This window comes from Columba livia, chromosome 1 (assembly GCF_036013475.1).
Source record: "Columba livia isolate bColLiv1 breed racing homer chromosome 1, bColLiv1.pat.W.v2, whole genome shotgun sequence".
Classification (NCBI taxonomy): domain Eukaryota; kingdom Metazoa; phylum Chordata; class Aves; order Columbiformes; family Columbidae; genus Columba; species Columba livia.
The window spans coordinates 175,238,153-175,254,287 of NC_088602.1; the positions used below are offsets into that span (position 1 = coordinate 175,238,153).

The 16,135-nt window shown below is 40.9% G+C and overlaps 1 protein-coding gene across 20 annotated transcripts in view; it reads left to right on the forward strand.

Moving 5' to 3' along the window:
* Positions 1–16,135, forward strand: part of GRIP1 (glutamate receptor interacting protein 1) — a 326,528-nt gene that overhangs the window by 307,636 nt on the left and 2,757 nt on the right. For 10 of the 20 annotated variants that reach the window (XM_065048495.1, XM_065048528.1, XM_065048520.1 and 7 more), the window contains 6 exons: positions 1,532–1,685; positions 2,935–3,135; positions 5,506–5,617; positions 5,766–5,810; positions 8,273–8,506; positions 15,709–15,855. In XM_065048495.1, the coding sequence (XP_064904567.1) occupies positions 1,532–1,685; positions 2,935–3,135; positions 5,506–5,617; positions 5,766–5,810; positions 8,273–8,506; positions 15,709–15,855 (893 nt within the window). The remainder of the gene's footprint in view (positions 1–1,531; positions 1,686–2,934; positions 3,136–5,505; positions 5,618–5,765; positions 5,811–8,272; positions 8,507–15,708; positions 15,856–16,135) is intronic. The other 10 variants (XM_065048514.1, XM_065048529.1, XM_065048542.1 and 7 more) reach the window with 2 other exon arrangements.

Genomic DNA, 16,135 nt, shown 5'->3' on the forward strand with positions numbered 1-16,135 from the left:
CTAGTGAGCATTCTTTTCTCTCCTCGAATTAATACCCCATTTTGTACCTTTGTCTAATGTGTCTGCCTTACTAATCCAGAGCCTTCCCCACGCAGCAGTCACAACCAAAACCCTTCCTAGAATGTGGGAGTATGCTAATGTCTGCCAATTAGCTGGAAAATGCACACAACTCTATAGTTACATGGGATTTGAGGGAGACAGGTCCAGACTGATTGATGGAAGCAAATTGCCCTCTTTTGAGAGGTGACAGCAGTGATATTTGTTAGTCATCAACAAAACAGAACTTCCTAATCCAATATGCACATCAGAAAATGCCAACTATAGAGCTAGAAAATAAATATGTCAAGATGAAATATATATATAACAGCTCTACCATAACGGATTTTGCTTACCAGATCAGCATGAGCTTGAGACGAGTTGATCCATGTGTTCGCCTTGATACATCACTTGGAAGCCAGAACGTCTGCTTCCTACTTGGAATTCAAATTACACTTAATTCAGTTAAATAAATACTATTGGACTAATACCAGCATTTCTTGTATGATAAAAGCACCCAGAAATAAACTCTTCATATACAAAGGCTGTCTCATGCCACTTACACTGATAGAGATATGGCTGATAGAGATATGATGGCTGATAGAGAAATGCCTTTCTGCAGGGTGAGCTTTCCAAGGGTCCTGGACAGGTGTGCCCATTGTAGGACGAGCCTTTTCTTAGCTCTGGGAGCTCTGGCAAAAAGCAGTAGGTCTGCTAAGTGTAAGTCCCCCTTCCACATGGGCACAGAGATCCCCATGTTGGCCTTTGTGCAGGGCTGTGCCTCTGTGGTGCTGAGACAGCCGCCCTCCGGCCTCTTCTGGCATTACTCCAGTTACTGGTCACTCAGGAGCCTCTGCACCATGCCAACTTTTGCATCTGGGTAGCCATTCTACAGATTGGTAATATTGTGCATAATTGACACTAATACGTCACTAAGTTTTGGCTGTGTTTCTTCCAAATTTGAGAAAGTTACCAGGAGGAAGAAAAAACTTTCTTGCTAATCATCTGAAAAGTCAAGTTGATGGGGTCTTTAATGGGTCCTTGTAAACTCTTTTTTTCAATAGGTCTGAGGCACGGTTTTCTTAATAGCTTAGGTTTAATTTTGGGCATATTGCACATGACCACATTAACACATATTTAAAACATTCATGACACGTGGTTTGTTCACTAGTATTCAATGTATGGTGTCAAACTGGAAACTGATAAATTGTGAAGGTGACTAGAACTAAACATCAGAAGCAGCTGAGACCTAAATAGTAGAAGAACAGTGTTAGATATATTTAAGATTTTGCTTTCAGTGGACCTCCACAGGAGAAGCTCTAGAGCACACAAAATTCCAGGCATAATTTAGGTCATAAATGATCTGACTACTACTGCAAAAAAAAAGTCACAATCATGAGTCCACACCCAAGTTCTAGAGAACCCAGGTTCAGAGATGTGCTTTTCTGTCATTACAACATATACAGTGACATAAATATATAATTCATCTTTTCAGGACACAGCTATCAGGCTTCAGGATACAACTTCAATACCTATGAATGGAGGAGTCCTAAACAGACTAGCTTATCCCCTCCAAGCAAACCACGAAACCACCCATTTCATGATACAGGACTGAGTGATGATGAATGGGACCGACCTACAGCAAGCAGGTAAGTTCCCATATGAGTTTCTTTTTTCTGATTTGCATCTGCAGCAGTGCCTCAAAAATGCACACTTACTGTCTGGGATGAAATTATGTTTTTCTAATGCAGCTGTTACAGCTCTTCCTTTCAATATGAGATACAGTATTTGTACTTCATGCAACTTATTATGGTAGATTAGTGACATTTATGGAAGATTATTATATGTTTGTTTTGAGTTACTTCAGATGGGTAATTCCTGCCAAAGAACATTTCTTCCTCAGACAAAGAAAGACAGACATCACTGCTCTTTGTACCCATTATCAGGACCTGAGACGTGCATTCCTTCACTGGAAATACAGTTTCTTGGTGTAGCAGCACAGTGAGCCTGAAATCCCAGTCTGTGAGAAATTCAGGTTCGGTACTAAAGAAAACCTTTCTGGTTACTGTATAAACAAATGCGTAAGGTCCAGTCTGTTACCTTTGAAGTACAAATCAAAGCAAAGCTTAGATGCCAACACGGCTTTTTGGAATCTAAATGACAAATCCCCTGGTACAGCAGATTGCCCAGTGACATTTTGTCTGGAGATAAGTCTGGCAAGATGATGGCTCAGATCTGGGGAAGCGTGAACTCTCACTCCATATCCAGCTCCTTTGGTCCCTACTGGAAGCATAGTAGAAATTTTCACAGGCTTGTAGTGGACAATATTTATTAAGGGAAATGACCATAGCTTTTATCATTCCTCCCATTCTTGGTTAAAGTTAATATTTATAATTTAATAGCAGCATCTTTCTCGATAGTTAAAGCGCACCTTGTGTTTCTCATGAGATGCAGCCATTGATTGCAGAACACATACTGTTCTGCAGTCACTTCAGTAATAGACTGAAAAAGTCGATGAGCAGTGAACCGGGAAGCTGGATTGTGAAATACATGATCTTTTAAATGAAGAGCATGTACTCTACAACTATTTTAAAGTACTACTCAACCGAAAGTATGCACAATAAAGAATCTTGTTCTACTTGTCAATGTGACTTACACCTGGGATATATAACACAGATTAAAATAATTATTATTTTAACCTAGCATCTGTAAAATTAATTATGTCACACCTGATGGTGTTGCTATACCAAGTGCTGGAGTATTTGAGAAGGGCATGTCTGTTCTTCCAGACTGTTAGAGGGATCCCCAGAAAACCACTCCTTGTATGTCTCTAGCTAAGCATCTTATCTTCTTCTCTAACACTATAAAGTCTTTTTTTATTACCTTTATTTTGTGTAGCACAGCTTCCAAGAACATGTGGCAACAAAAAGAGACTGAGACATTGGGACAGAATCAAGAAAACCTTTTGAAGCAAACTTCCGTAGAAAGATCCGGGGGGGAGAGCATCAGGAGCGTGAAGAAAGAGGGCAAGCTGTGGAAAGCTGCCTCTAGTGGGCAGAGGAAAGGTGGGGCACAGCTGGAGGAGTGGAATACTTCCAGGTAGGAGACCAAGGAGTGCACAGGAGGGAGATCCAGCTGGGCTGCGGCGGGGCGGGGGGAAGGGAGAAGAAAGGAAAAACAGTTGAAATGGGAAAAAGGAGAAAAGCTGTAAAAGCAGAGAACACATCATTAACATGCTGTTGAGTGACAATCAAATTTCAGTTGGCAAGCGAATGAAACCAGAGAACTTAAACTGCTCTGTAGCCTGGTGTCTACTTACCACTGGCAGGTAGGGCAAGTCTGTTATAGTTCCTGCTCCAGGAAAAAATTTTCACACTTTAAAACAATAGCTACAGGAATGAGTTTGCCAAATCCTAGAACACCCTATCACCTCCTGATTTTTTTTAAAGGCTTTTTTCTCAATAAGAACCAAATCATAGGCATCTATCTTCATATCTGTCCCCACTATCTCTCCTTCAGCATTTTTGTGTATCTAAATTTCTGATGGCCCTTTGAATAAGCATCAGAAAACCTAATATATTTTATATAGGTCAAACAGTTTTTTCACATGATATAAAACCAGTCTCTCAGGTTTCAGGAAGAAAAAAAAAGCCATCTAGATGAGAAATTATTTTGGTGCCTTTCTTTTGGTGCGGTAGCTCACCTACAAATAAGTTTATTCATGTGGCTGTAATGGAGTTGCGAAAGTCAAGCATCTCACACCCCAGGAGACAACACTCATAGAAAAGGCAAAAGGCGAGGTGAGAGCAGAAAAAGGAATTGCTCCAGCTAAACAGAGGTCCAAATATATAGGAAACATGATTTCAGATTTCACAGAAGCCAGAGAAGAAGTGGCCCTCTTGTTCTAGGGAATCCAGTCTTTGCTGTCACAGACAGTTGCCTCAAATATACCTGTTCATTAACTCAAGTTCCTTTTTATATTATAGTATTAGTATGCAACATAAAGAAAGTTATTGTAATGGATAAATTAGTATATGTTCAACATCGGCTATTAAAGTAACTACCTAGGTTTATTGGAAGAGCTAATTTCTGAAGTCAAGGATCTTTCTAAAATAATGCTTTAAATACTTTCTTATTTTGCCTGGGAGGAATTGCATCTATGATCCGAGTAGGTATTCTCACCATTGCTCTATCTATTGCAATAGCTTAGGAGACACACTGATGCTAGATGGAGAATCATTGCAATAAGAGACTAAAATGGCTGACCATCGTCTGCTTGACTGATCATAACTGTAAGAAAGCATCTCCAAGGCAGAGTATCATGTGTGAAGCATTCGAGCTGTCGTCCACTGTACTTGGGCAATTCTCCTGTTTAAAATAGCTGTTCTGCTAAAAGTGTTACATTCACGCTATTCTCAGTAATACATTGTCAAGCAAGGCCTCAGATGCTTCCATAATAGTGTTTGCTCTGGTTTTGTGCTGTTAAACACCACTAGCTGCTCCAAAGTAACAGCTTGCTGCCACCAAAAGGGCAAATTCTCATTCTTTCCTTCGTCATCCTTCCCCTTTGCCCTTCACATAATCAGCCCCCACCCTTGCAGCAGCTTTGATGCTTGTGTGAACCTGCATTGAGCTGATTCGCCTTGCTAAGACAGCAAAAACCTCCCGCTTCCTCTCCACACACAGGCGCTGCCATGGTGTTGCTTTGGGCTGTGTTGCTGCAGTGCAGAGTTGGCGTTTTTTATCAGACCTCTCCTGCTGGGCCACTTCCCTAAGCATCGCTGTCACCAACATCTTGCTCAGGGTTCTAGTAATACGGCTTCAGTGCATTTACGAAACACCAGAGACCTAAGTCTCCGTGCAGAACAGTTGCACCCCTGAAAGTTTCTCCGTGTTTGTGTATGAAATGGCTGGAGCAGTTTATATATAGGAGGCAGTCAGGTGGGCTTAAGTTGAGAATGATAAACGCAGCTTAGGCTGGAGTTGTGTAAAAAAAAATGCATAAAAAGCATCGTCCCTCTGTTGTAAATTGCTGTTTTCAAAAATAAGGACTCTTTTTATATTCCCTGGAAAAAGTCTGTAAGGTTGAAAGGTTTTATTGCAAACATTCATTGCACGGAGCAGCTCTGCACACACTTAGTGGTTGATTCATTAATTTTCATAGGGAGGTCCCAGTTTCAATCCAGTAAAAATGTTTATTGAATTGTTCTTGGAATCTGTTTGTCTCCTTACTGAATAACTCGCTGCTCAGATCCTGCCAGCTGTTAGTGACTGCCAGGTTATGAGAAGACTTGTCTGTCATGTGCTCTGCATGTCCATCCAGCCTCTCCTGATCAGTGACTTCCCCGCTCTCCTGCCTACCTACAGTAACCTTCTGTCATTCAAGTTGCAATCTGTGGCAAGGCACATGTGTAAAATATATTTTTTGAAGAAAAGTCCGCATTTTTTAACCTCTCATTGTAAATCTAGCTTCGCAGGTACCCATGATAACACCGAGGCTGACCAGGAGGAAAGTTTCTGGTCTCAGGCTCTGGAGGATTTAGAGACCTGTGGCCAGTCAGGAATTCTGAGGGAACTAGAGGTAGAACAATCTTAAACCTTTCTTTCCAATTATAGAGAAATATAATGGTTTTGATTTGGTTCACATTCATTTTACTTTCTCCTTTTCTTTTCTTTTAAGTTGCACTAATCACACCGATTCATTTAAAAGCTTTAACCCCTCTCCACAGGACAAGGCTGACAGGCGTCTGTGTTTGAGAAACATGACTCTCTTGGTACCTACCCTTTACCTTTATATTTTCGCTTGTGCAGCTGCCTCCCCCACCCCTAACCAGAGCTCTTTTCTTTTGTACAATGCAACCGAAATTCTATAAACATGTTCACCCCAGAGCTTTTGACTTGCAGCTTCTGCTGTGCATAACCATTGATGCTGTCTGCACAGGCAGCAAATGGCGCAAAATTTCTTCAGTGGGCATAACCTTCCTGCAGCAATGCATCCCATTCTCTGACAGACGCTTTGTGCAGCTTTTCTTAGCATGTTGTAGGTTGTCTTTGAAATCGAAACTTAATACGATTAAGACGAACATAAAAGAAAATCATCTTTCCAAAATGCTTACTTGTAACCTTACCATTCTGCAAAAAAAAAAGCTGCCGATGTGAGAAATGTTTGTTATACAGCAGTTTCTTCACTACATAACAAATTTCTACATTTCATCCTGAAGTGAATTGCAAATCTAGCCATGTTTTGCGTTAGATTGTGAGAGGGGTAGAGGGGGAAGGGTACACAGAATAACTTTGAGTCTTTATTTTTTTAATCACCTTTTCTCTAAGTTGTCTAATCGGAACAATTAAGATTATACTGCCACTTAAAGCTGTGGAATGAAAGGTCCTAAAATATTTTCTTTTATGTTCTTTCAAATTCCTGGAGCTGCAAAACTGGCAGAATCTCATTTTCATTTTTATGTTACATAAAGTCCTTTAGCAGCCGGGAGGAATGTGAATGGCATAACTGGGTGAAAGTTTTTCAGTTCAGATTAATTTACTTCCTCAGATTTATGGCTTTTGTATCGCATGTATGGGTATCAAAATGTGATTCTCATGTATTTGTTATTGCAAACCAGAAAATGTAGGAGAAAATGTTATACTGGTTTAATTCCCTAGTTAGATATGGTTTGGTACCGGAGGCTTCTCTTGCAAGTTTCAATATTCAGAGCACAATAAAAAGGTATGGAAATAGACAATTACAAAATGGAAATAGATCATTCAGGCTGACCAGAATTCAGTTACTTCAACACACTGAATTTTCCTCAGCCTTTCACAGAAGTGGAATTCAGAACTGTGGATGTTGTATCACTTACAGCTGCGCCTTGTTGCACAACCACAGCTCTGAAAAGAAAGGCTCTTTCGGTGTGGCACGATGCTGAGAATGGCGATGCCTCTATTTTATGAAGTGCCATTGCGTAGTCAAGGACTCCTTCTCATTTTTCATTTCAAGGTCTTCAGCCAAAGAGCAAAGAAAACTGTTGTTTGCCAAGTCCTCTGGCTGCTTTTGCTCCATCAGGAAGTAATATCAGTCATCACTGAGCACAAGAGAGGCTGTTAAGGGTACAATATATTACCTCAGAGTGAAAGTAGTGCTGGAGCTGAGAGGAAGAAGGATGACAGACATGCTCACCAGAGTCAGAAGCAAACATTTATTTGCCTGTTTTCCCCGTATTTTTCCCCCTTCATTTTTACTTCTCATTTTTGAGCAGGCTGCCTGGATCCCGACCCAGTCAGAGTTCAGTTTATGGCCTTCTAATTTCCCTTTTTACTTACCCACCAGCACCAGGGGGAATGAATAGGAAATTCAGGGTACCCTGTCCCCAACAGTGGCACTTCCATAGAGTGGCTGCACCAAAGTGCATTTGCCTCCTGTTCCCCAGAGCAGAAAGTCTCTCACAAGGGAGGCAGCTCCTTGCTGGGCACGGGCTCTTTTCTTGTCAGCCCATTCCACCCTGTGGATGAGATGACTGCTGTCACCTGCTTTCAAGATTTCACCCTCAGTGTATTTTTGCATCTAACATAAAAGCCTAGCTTTTAATGAGATTAAAACCAGCAGTGAGACAGGAGCTTGTATCTCTGGAGCACCAGTGCTGAGCTAAGGCAGTTACTCCTGCAATAATGGGTGTTATGCAGAGTTTCTTTCCAAACAGTGAGGTTACCCGCACGGCGCTTTCTCTGGCCGGGGCTGGTACCCGGACACGCTCTCTGCCCGTGCTGACTCTAGAGCTGCCTACATATTCTGCTGACTCACATTTTTGTACCTTGCACGCACAGTCTGAATTGTAAATGCCTTCCTATAGCTCCGATTCCAACAAATGCAATTATGCCGCAACTTGAAACTCATTTTATTTATATGTAAAATATTTTTAAGATAAGCATTTATACCACACACTCTTCAGTCTGCCAGGGGACTGGCTTACAAACATAGTTGTTCTAGTGCTCAGTACTTTAGTTTGAAATGCCATCTGAAAACTTTTGCCTGTAGGGTTCTGTTATTGTTGTTGTGTTTTGTTGTGGTCCTTTATTTTATAGTGACTTGCAAGCAGATTGACCATCTATCCTCTTGCCTTTTGCTGTGCCCCGAGTGATTGTGTTTTAACAAAGAATAGAGACTTTTTCCTACTGCTATGAGTTAACCACTTACTTAACCTACATTCTGTGTTAAAAATTAACCTGTTCGTTAATGCTCTAGGCCACAATTATGTCAGGAAGTACAATGAGTTTGAATCATGAAAACCCACAACCTCGTAGCCAGCTGGGAAGACAAGCCAGCTTCCAGGAAAGAAGTACTGTAAGGCCACATTACAGTCAAGCTACTCGTAGCAACACATTGCCGTCAGATGTGGGGAGAAAGTCCATGGTTATGAGAAAAATTAAGCAAGAAATGAAAGAAATCATGTCACCAACTCCTGTGGAGTTACACAAGGTCTGTAATTTTTCTTCTGACAGTTTTGAAATAATATATTCAGCATAGGGAATCTAATTAAGTAGCAATACAGTAAGCACTTTTTATAATGACTCCACAGATGTAATTTGGGGGCCATGCATATCAGTTCTTACAAACACATTAATGATATATCCTTGTGGGGGAAACAAACAAATAAGCTACATCCTTGTCTGCTGTTTCCTTTTACAATAAATCTTCAAAAGGGACTGCTCTTTTGCAAGGAGGACCCAATTGTAATTTGAGTTGACAATACCAATAACTCATCTCTGCAAAATGTGTTCATTAAGAAACCAGAGTTTAATTTCTAGAAAATACATTTCTTTAGGAAATTACTCAGGAGGGTTTGGGGCTCCCATTGGTCTTTTTTCAAATTAACACTAATTTTGAATCAAATACATGAGACTCAATGTACATAATAGAGAATGTTATTTCAAATTAGCTATTGCTTCTCTTTATAATTCCTTTGCTCTAAAAAGGATAAATAATCTTCAGTCTATGCAACTTTTCAATGCTTAAGACTGTTGAAATTACATGGTGATACTAACGTGGCTCTGCACCCCAAGGAAGTACTGGATGAAGTATCTTTAGGTATGCACAGCAAACGCCCTGCAGGTTTAAGCTTCGATTCCAGTGAGGCCATAACAGCAACCAGTTTCAGAAACTTTGGGGAACATTGTAATGCTGTTCTCCTGGATGGGGATGAGCATCCCATCTCCTGCACCCATCTTCCTCATAAAGGTCCAAGATCTTCCCAGAGAGGAGGCACAGAGAGATTTCACTAAGTGGTTACATGTTGTCATTCTCAACAGAGTTGGTTTGGATTCTAGTCCCTGAGCTTAGTTTGTAGTTCCTTCAGTTTAGTTCAGCGAGGTCAGGACTCGCTGAGTATGGGATAAACAAATGTTTGTAGAAAGTAGTCCAGAGCGGATCTTATATATGGAAAAGGAATGTATTTCCAGTGTAAACTGTCAATAGGATGCATTGTGATAGTTTTAAGCTATAGGTATTTCCAGCTTTATGTGAAGTAATTAATGGAGCTAGTTAGTGCGCTCTGTTTTCCTGAGTGACGAGTAAACGTCAGATTATAACACAAGACTAAGGCAGTAGGCATTTCATGGTGTGCTCGCATTCAGCAAAGGCACAGCTTTCTTGTATGGATTATAAAACCAGCCGTTCATGATTGATAAAATAAATCCTTTTCTGGAAAGGAGGAGTCAGATTTCTAATAATAAGTCAGTATTCTATGAGAGCTGCTAGCTCTTAGAATCCTGGGCAGTAAAAAGTACCGTCCTCAACCTTTCATTCTCTTCAGTTGTCTATCTTTTAAGATTGCTGTGACCTTCCATTTTAGTAATTTCCAGTTTTTGTTCAGACAGTAACACCCACTTTTCCACTGTCTGCTGAAGTGATGTTGAGTTCGCTTATACTGTCTTGTTCTGTCATCCAGAAAAGAGTCATTTCCTTTCTAAAAATCTGTAAGTTGAACCTACACCAAGGATTTTCCAAATCCTTACAGTCGTTTAAGAAAAACAGCAGCCAGTGACTGGATCTTAGAGTCTGATTCACCAAAGTGTGTTTGTAGCCCTCTGATGACACATGCAGGTCAACCCGAGCATCATGGGCTGCTTTTGTATTCACACCCATCATGGCGAGTTATCTGTTAGTTTTCTCACTGGTTCTTGTGTAGCAACATGCCTGTTACTTTCTCTCTTCTCCTTCATTTTTGTATTAGACCTCTGGTTTAATAACCTGTTCGGTTGCTATTTCACCTGGACAGCTTGTCCAATGACAGTTTTCCAAAAGACCTGCAATGCCACAGGAGCAACTTCACTGTCAGAGAAATGCCTTGATTTCAGTATTTTTTGTAACAGGTCTTAATGGCAAATGCGCTCTGCCCTCTGCAGGCAAATGTCTTAATCAGCTGAGCCACTGATGGGACAACGAGTGAAATAAGAACAATTTTGGGAAACTGTGATGCTATAAATGGTCTTTGAAATCAAGCTAAGACAAAGCTTGCCTAAGGCTTACCTTAGTGAGACTTTCAAGCGTGTACTTGTCTGTGTGCTGCTGAGCTTTCCCAGTTTTTTTCAGCAGGACAGGTCAGGTGCCTCTTTACTGCCTGTTGGGTCAGGGCCTATGTGCCCTATAGATCAGAGTTCATACCTTAAGTTTGATTGCAGAAAATGGGCCAGCTAAGGTCAATGTTCCACTGGCTTTTCATAATCTAATCGTGAGAGAGCAAGAATACGTGATTCTACCAAAGAAAAAGCCATGCCTTAAAGTGAAATGCGTGAATAGCCAGTGTAACTGTGTAGGGCAAGAGAGAATAAGACTGGATAAAAAACTGCTCAGGCTACAAATACAAATGAGTGTAAGGGAACAGCAAGGTGAGCAGATGATATCACCAGCTTGTCTTTCTCAGGTATACACCTGTCAGAAAGATAACACAGCCCTGAGGATTATTTTGCTGAATGCTGCAAACTTTGCACCAAGTTAACCTGAATCCTTCCATGCTATTTCTGTTTCACTGCAATGCATCCACCAAACGTGTACTTGAACTATCTTGGTCCTTAGGAAGCTATGATTGAGATAAGTGTCATATAAATCTCTTCAAACATCTGTATTAGATGGTTTAATAAGTAACATTTAATTTAAGGGGCTGGCATATTGCTGTATCAGTACTCAAATTTAATTAATGCCTTTAATTGCTTTTATCTACCTAGGTAAGCATATAGATTAATATTCTTCTAAAAACCATAGCGGACCATTTTTTAAAAGTTGCAGAGCACACGCATTCCTCTGAGAGCAGAAATACGCACTATAGACATCAGATAATTTTTCAATAGTATTATTGCAAGTAGTCATTAACCTAAAATTGCAGTCAGTTAAAATACCTCAATAGCTGATCTGTGCAAGATCTATTAATTTAAATTAAGCATTTTCCCATAGATTTGGAAGGGAGGAGAGGCATAGAAACAGACTCAAAATTTGTAAGCCTCTGTTTAAAATTTGTAACTATTTAATTGCTTATGAAATATGAATTAAATTTCCATTTAAGCTTGCTTTTTCCCTTAGGCTCCTGATGTAAATTTAAAAGTCTAACAAATTGCCCATAATGGGGATTTTGCTGTTGAGATCAAACCTTCCAAACAGTTGTGTTCAGAAGTACAGATGAACCAGCATGATTTAGGTGCTGCATGATTTGCCCGCAATCTCACACCCTTGGGACAAGGTTGCGCTACTGGCAAGTGAAGATGAGAAACCTGTGTGGCCGGGCTTTGCCTATACCCGTTGTTAGATAAAAAGCTGGGTATTTCAGATAGCAGGGTTTTTACTCTGAGATTCCCTTTGGAGAATGCGTGCTCCCCTAAAAAGAAGTAGCCCCAAAATCATAACTTATAATACAAAAGGAAGTTATCTGCAGATGACTTGCACCTAAAAATGTGGCAACTGTCAAGCATGCAACAAAGTTAAATTGCAACCTTATCCCTTAAGTGAATAAGTATCTTTAATTTCAAAGCTCCTCTTAAATAAACCAAAAGTCAAGAGAAGATGACCATAAGGGAAACAGCTTTAAAAAATATTCTAGGATCAGTAGATCTGAAGGACCAGAGAAATGAGAAAATATTTTGGTACATAAAAGTTGTGAGTGCAGGGTAGTGAGTAATTCCCTTCCAAGAGTGCTCCGTCCACATAGATCAGGAAAGTCCAACCTGAACAAGTGGAGGGGAAATGAAAGACTTTGGATGATCATTCTCAGGTTCTGCCTCCCCCCCACTGCAGTACTTACCACTGCCCCTCGACAGCAAAACTCCACTTTCGTGCCTGGTATCATTTGCAGTGATACCCTTTTTTTGACTCGTAAGCTGGGCATGAAGTAGCATGTGCATTATTGTAGACACAACGCAAACTGAGGTGAGCTAATGTGAACTGGCAATTTGTACAGATCTGTAGAGCAGCATCTGTATGTATTTTGCATACCAATAGACCACTCACTAAAATACAGGAAAAAGGCAATGCTCTCCCAGACCATATGAAGGACACCACCATCTGTAGCACATGCAGAATCCTTCTCCACTCCAGCTTGGCTTTGATAAGGTCTTGACTGTAATAGAGTGTCCATTTTGGCATCTGAAGATTAAAGAAGGATGTTAACGTACTGAACAGAGTCGAGACAAAAGCCATCCTTGTTTCACGTCACTGCAGGGAAGGAGATCTTGTTCTCCATGGATAGCAGCAGGCTGAACTCTCGGCAAGTTCAGACCCAAGAAAAACCTCTCAGGCACTGGCAGGGATTACTTTAATAGGCTATGGAGTCTCCATCACTGGAGATTTTAAAAAGTAGGCCGAATACATGTCTCTGAGAAATGGGTTAGATGCAGTTGATAATGCCTTAGGGAAAGAACCCAGTCTAGATGACTTCAGAGAGTCCCCTATTTTTTAGGCTTCTGTAGTTCGTCTGAGGTTGGATCCAGCTCCACTTCAGTGCCTGAAGGAAGAGGAATGGGAAAAGAAAAAGACAATGTGGAAAAGGGAAGTTCCTTTTAAAAGTTGTGCCATCTGTGCTAGAACAGTGTGTAGTATTTTATGTAAGTTGTCTCCTCTTAGGCACTGTATCACATTTTTACATTTACTTTTCAAGACTTCTTTATGAAGCAGTTAACATGAAGCACTCCTGTCCTTTGTGATGGTGTGAAAAAGAAGTTGTTATCTCATTTGAGGAGAATTTTTGTCTTGGTCCAGTGCTAATTATTTTTCATTCTTGCCAGGAAATGCACACAAATCTGTCAACATAATATATCTCCCTCATTTATTTTTTTAGTCTTGTGGAATGTTGGTCTTGGAGCACTTTCATAGGAGCTCCAAACATACTTCAGATCAAAGCCATGTTAGACATGCTACAATATCACAAACAAAAGCATTTGTTGATAACAAATTATTAGAAGTTCCCCAGCGTCTTGCTGGTACAGTAGCTGCTGATACAAATTAAAATCATTCAAAGATGAATTATTTTGAACTTGCAGGTAGGTTTGTCAGTAGCTGAAATGCCCTTTTGACTCCTAAAATTCATGCTGAGATGGAGGGAAGTGTGACACATTCAGCAATAAGTTACTTTGGGGGAAGATGGGAGAAAAGACGATGAAGAGTGTAAACACAACAGCCACTGGAAACTTTAAAATGACAGCTCATACCCAAAAAAGCGAGTCTGTGAGTGGCAGGGAGGAAACCTTCAGCTGGTTCGTGGGACTTCAGGTGTGGCTTTCTGCATTGCTGGGCTGCACAGAGGGAGAAGATCAAGGGAAGAGGAGGAGCTGGTGTAAAGTATGAGCTGAATGCCCTGTGTGCGTGTTTGTGCTCACCACGGCATGAGACACGGATGTTTTCACAGCAGCTCAGCGATGCACCATCCACATCAGTAACTAAAACAGTGCTAATGCTGCAGTAGCTGGCATTGTATCTAACTCCTCTCAACTGTTGTGCAGGATTGCTACCAAACTCATAAGTGAGTCTGCTTTCCTTCTGGTTAACACACCAGCCAGGTAAATTCAGGAACTGCAGACAGCAGGAAAAAAACCCCACGCAGCTATCATCTGTGCTCTTTGTTGATCCGACCAAATCCTTCACTCCTGTTTTGAGACAACCTTGTCTGTTCTTGCTTATTTCTCACAATGGCAGCTAAGGCAGGATTTCAGAAGCTTTCTGAAGGCAGCATTGGACATCGTGGTGCCCCAGCACTGCTGTCCTTGGCATTCTGCTGTGAAGTACTGACCGAGTCCTTGGCAGCCCGATCTGAGCTCGGTCTTGGCCCTGCCTTGAGCAGGAGGTTGGACTGGAGACCTCTCGAAGTTTCCTCCACTTTGAATGATTCTGTGATTCAGAAACACCAGAAAGGAATTCAGCGGCTGGCACACACGAGGATGCAGCACATGGAGCATTACTGGTACCAAGCCACTGTAAATTTACAGAGTGCTCTTAATGTTATCATTTTATCAGCTAAGGTACATTTTAAACCAGTAATTTGAAGCCCAAGTGACATAGGCTATAGCAGTAAAAGCACAGTTTGACTGTGTGACTGTATCTGCACACACACTTTGTGCCAGCATCAGTGTGCCAGCCACATGTCACACCTTTGACTTGCACAATTTACTTGTATAGATCTGCACTCCTGGTATGAGAAGCAAGAAAAAAAACACCCAAACTCACAGAAATAACAATCTAAGCATAGCACATACCTACAGCACATACCTCATGCCTACAGGACATACCTCATACCTACAAAGAAGTCACTGAATCCTTTTGTATCGAATAATTGAGTTCACAAAACTACCTGCAAGGACTTGTTCTCTGAACACGTGAAAAACCTTCTCTTAACACACAGTTTTATTAACTTCTATTTCCTGCTTTTCAATGACCATCTCTTGGTGAGGTAAGACCACTGCCTGCAAGCTCTTTCGGAAGGAGCCTTATTTGTACTTACTTAAAATATTGCATTATATTAATAACTCATACTGGATTGCATTATAACTCTTATACTGAGCACTTCTGAGATTAGACCTTACAGGGTGGACCATTGCCCAGCCTAAACCAGGCCGGTCTAGGGCTTATGGTGCTGGTGGCATTCATGCCCTGTGGAAGTTTTGGAAGACCTAACACTGATTGTTTGGTTGAGGCCAAGTCTTCATCCCTGAAGCAAAACTAAAACTAACTGGATGACCAAGCTTAATGCTTTTAATCAGATCATGGCAACCAGAGACCAGGGTAGCTATAAACTAAGACTCAAAAAAACCTCACACCACAAGGTGGGATTATAAACAGAAAAAACCAACACACACACACACACACACACACACACACATTTCCAGGAGACAAGTAGAAGTGAAAAGGTCTGCTTGTTACTGAAGAATAAGGGATCTTCTGAGAATACTAATGTAATGTCAAAATGGGACAACTCTCATCTAATACAGTAAGTACCAAATAGTAGGTGAGTGATCTCTCTAATGATTTCTCTAAAAAGAAAAAAACAAAACAAAACAAACACCACAAAACCCACCACACAAAAAACCCACACCACCTCCAAACCAGAAACCCAAACATCTAAGAAGAAACCCTGCCTAGTGCTTTTACAAATGTGGACGTACTATTTTTCTTTTCCTTATCATCATGTCAAATCACCTCCACAGGTAACTTTATACAAGGACTCCGATGGAGAAGATTTTGGGTTCAGCGTCTCAGATGGTTTATTGGAAAAAGGAGTGTACGTTAAAAATATTCGACCAGCTGGCCCTGGCGATCTGGGAGGTTTAAAACCCTACGACAGACTTTTACAGGTAACGTTTCTGGCACCACACAGGTTTAGCATGAAGGGACATGACAGAGATTATGTTGTAAAAATATTTGTGGCCATGCTGGCAGGCTGTTTGCGTATCATCTACACTGATGTAAACGTAGAAAACTACACAAAGCATTTACATCGCTCATTGGAACAACCTTACTATCTAAATTGTTTGTTATAGTTTAAATGATGATGTATTTCTGCTGGGAAAGGATGTGTGTAGGGGGATGGCAAGGACTAATGATCGAATCTGCGCTGCGCCACAGGCCGAGTAA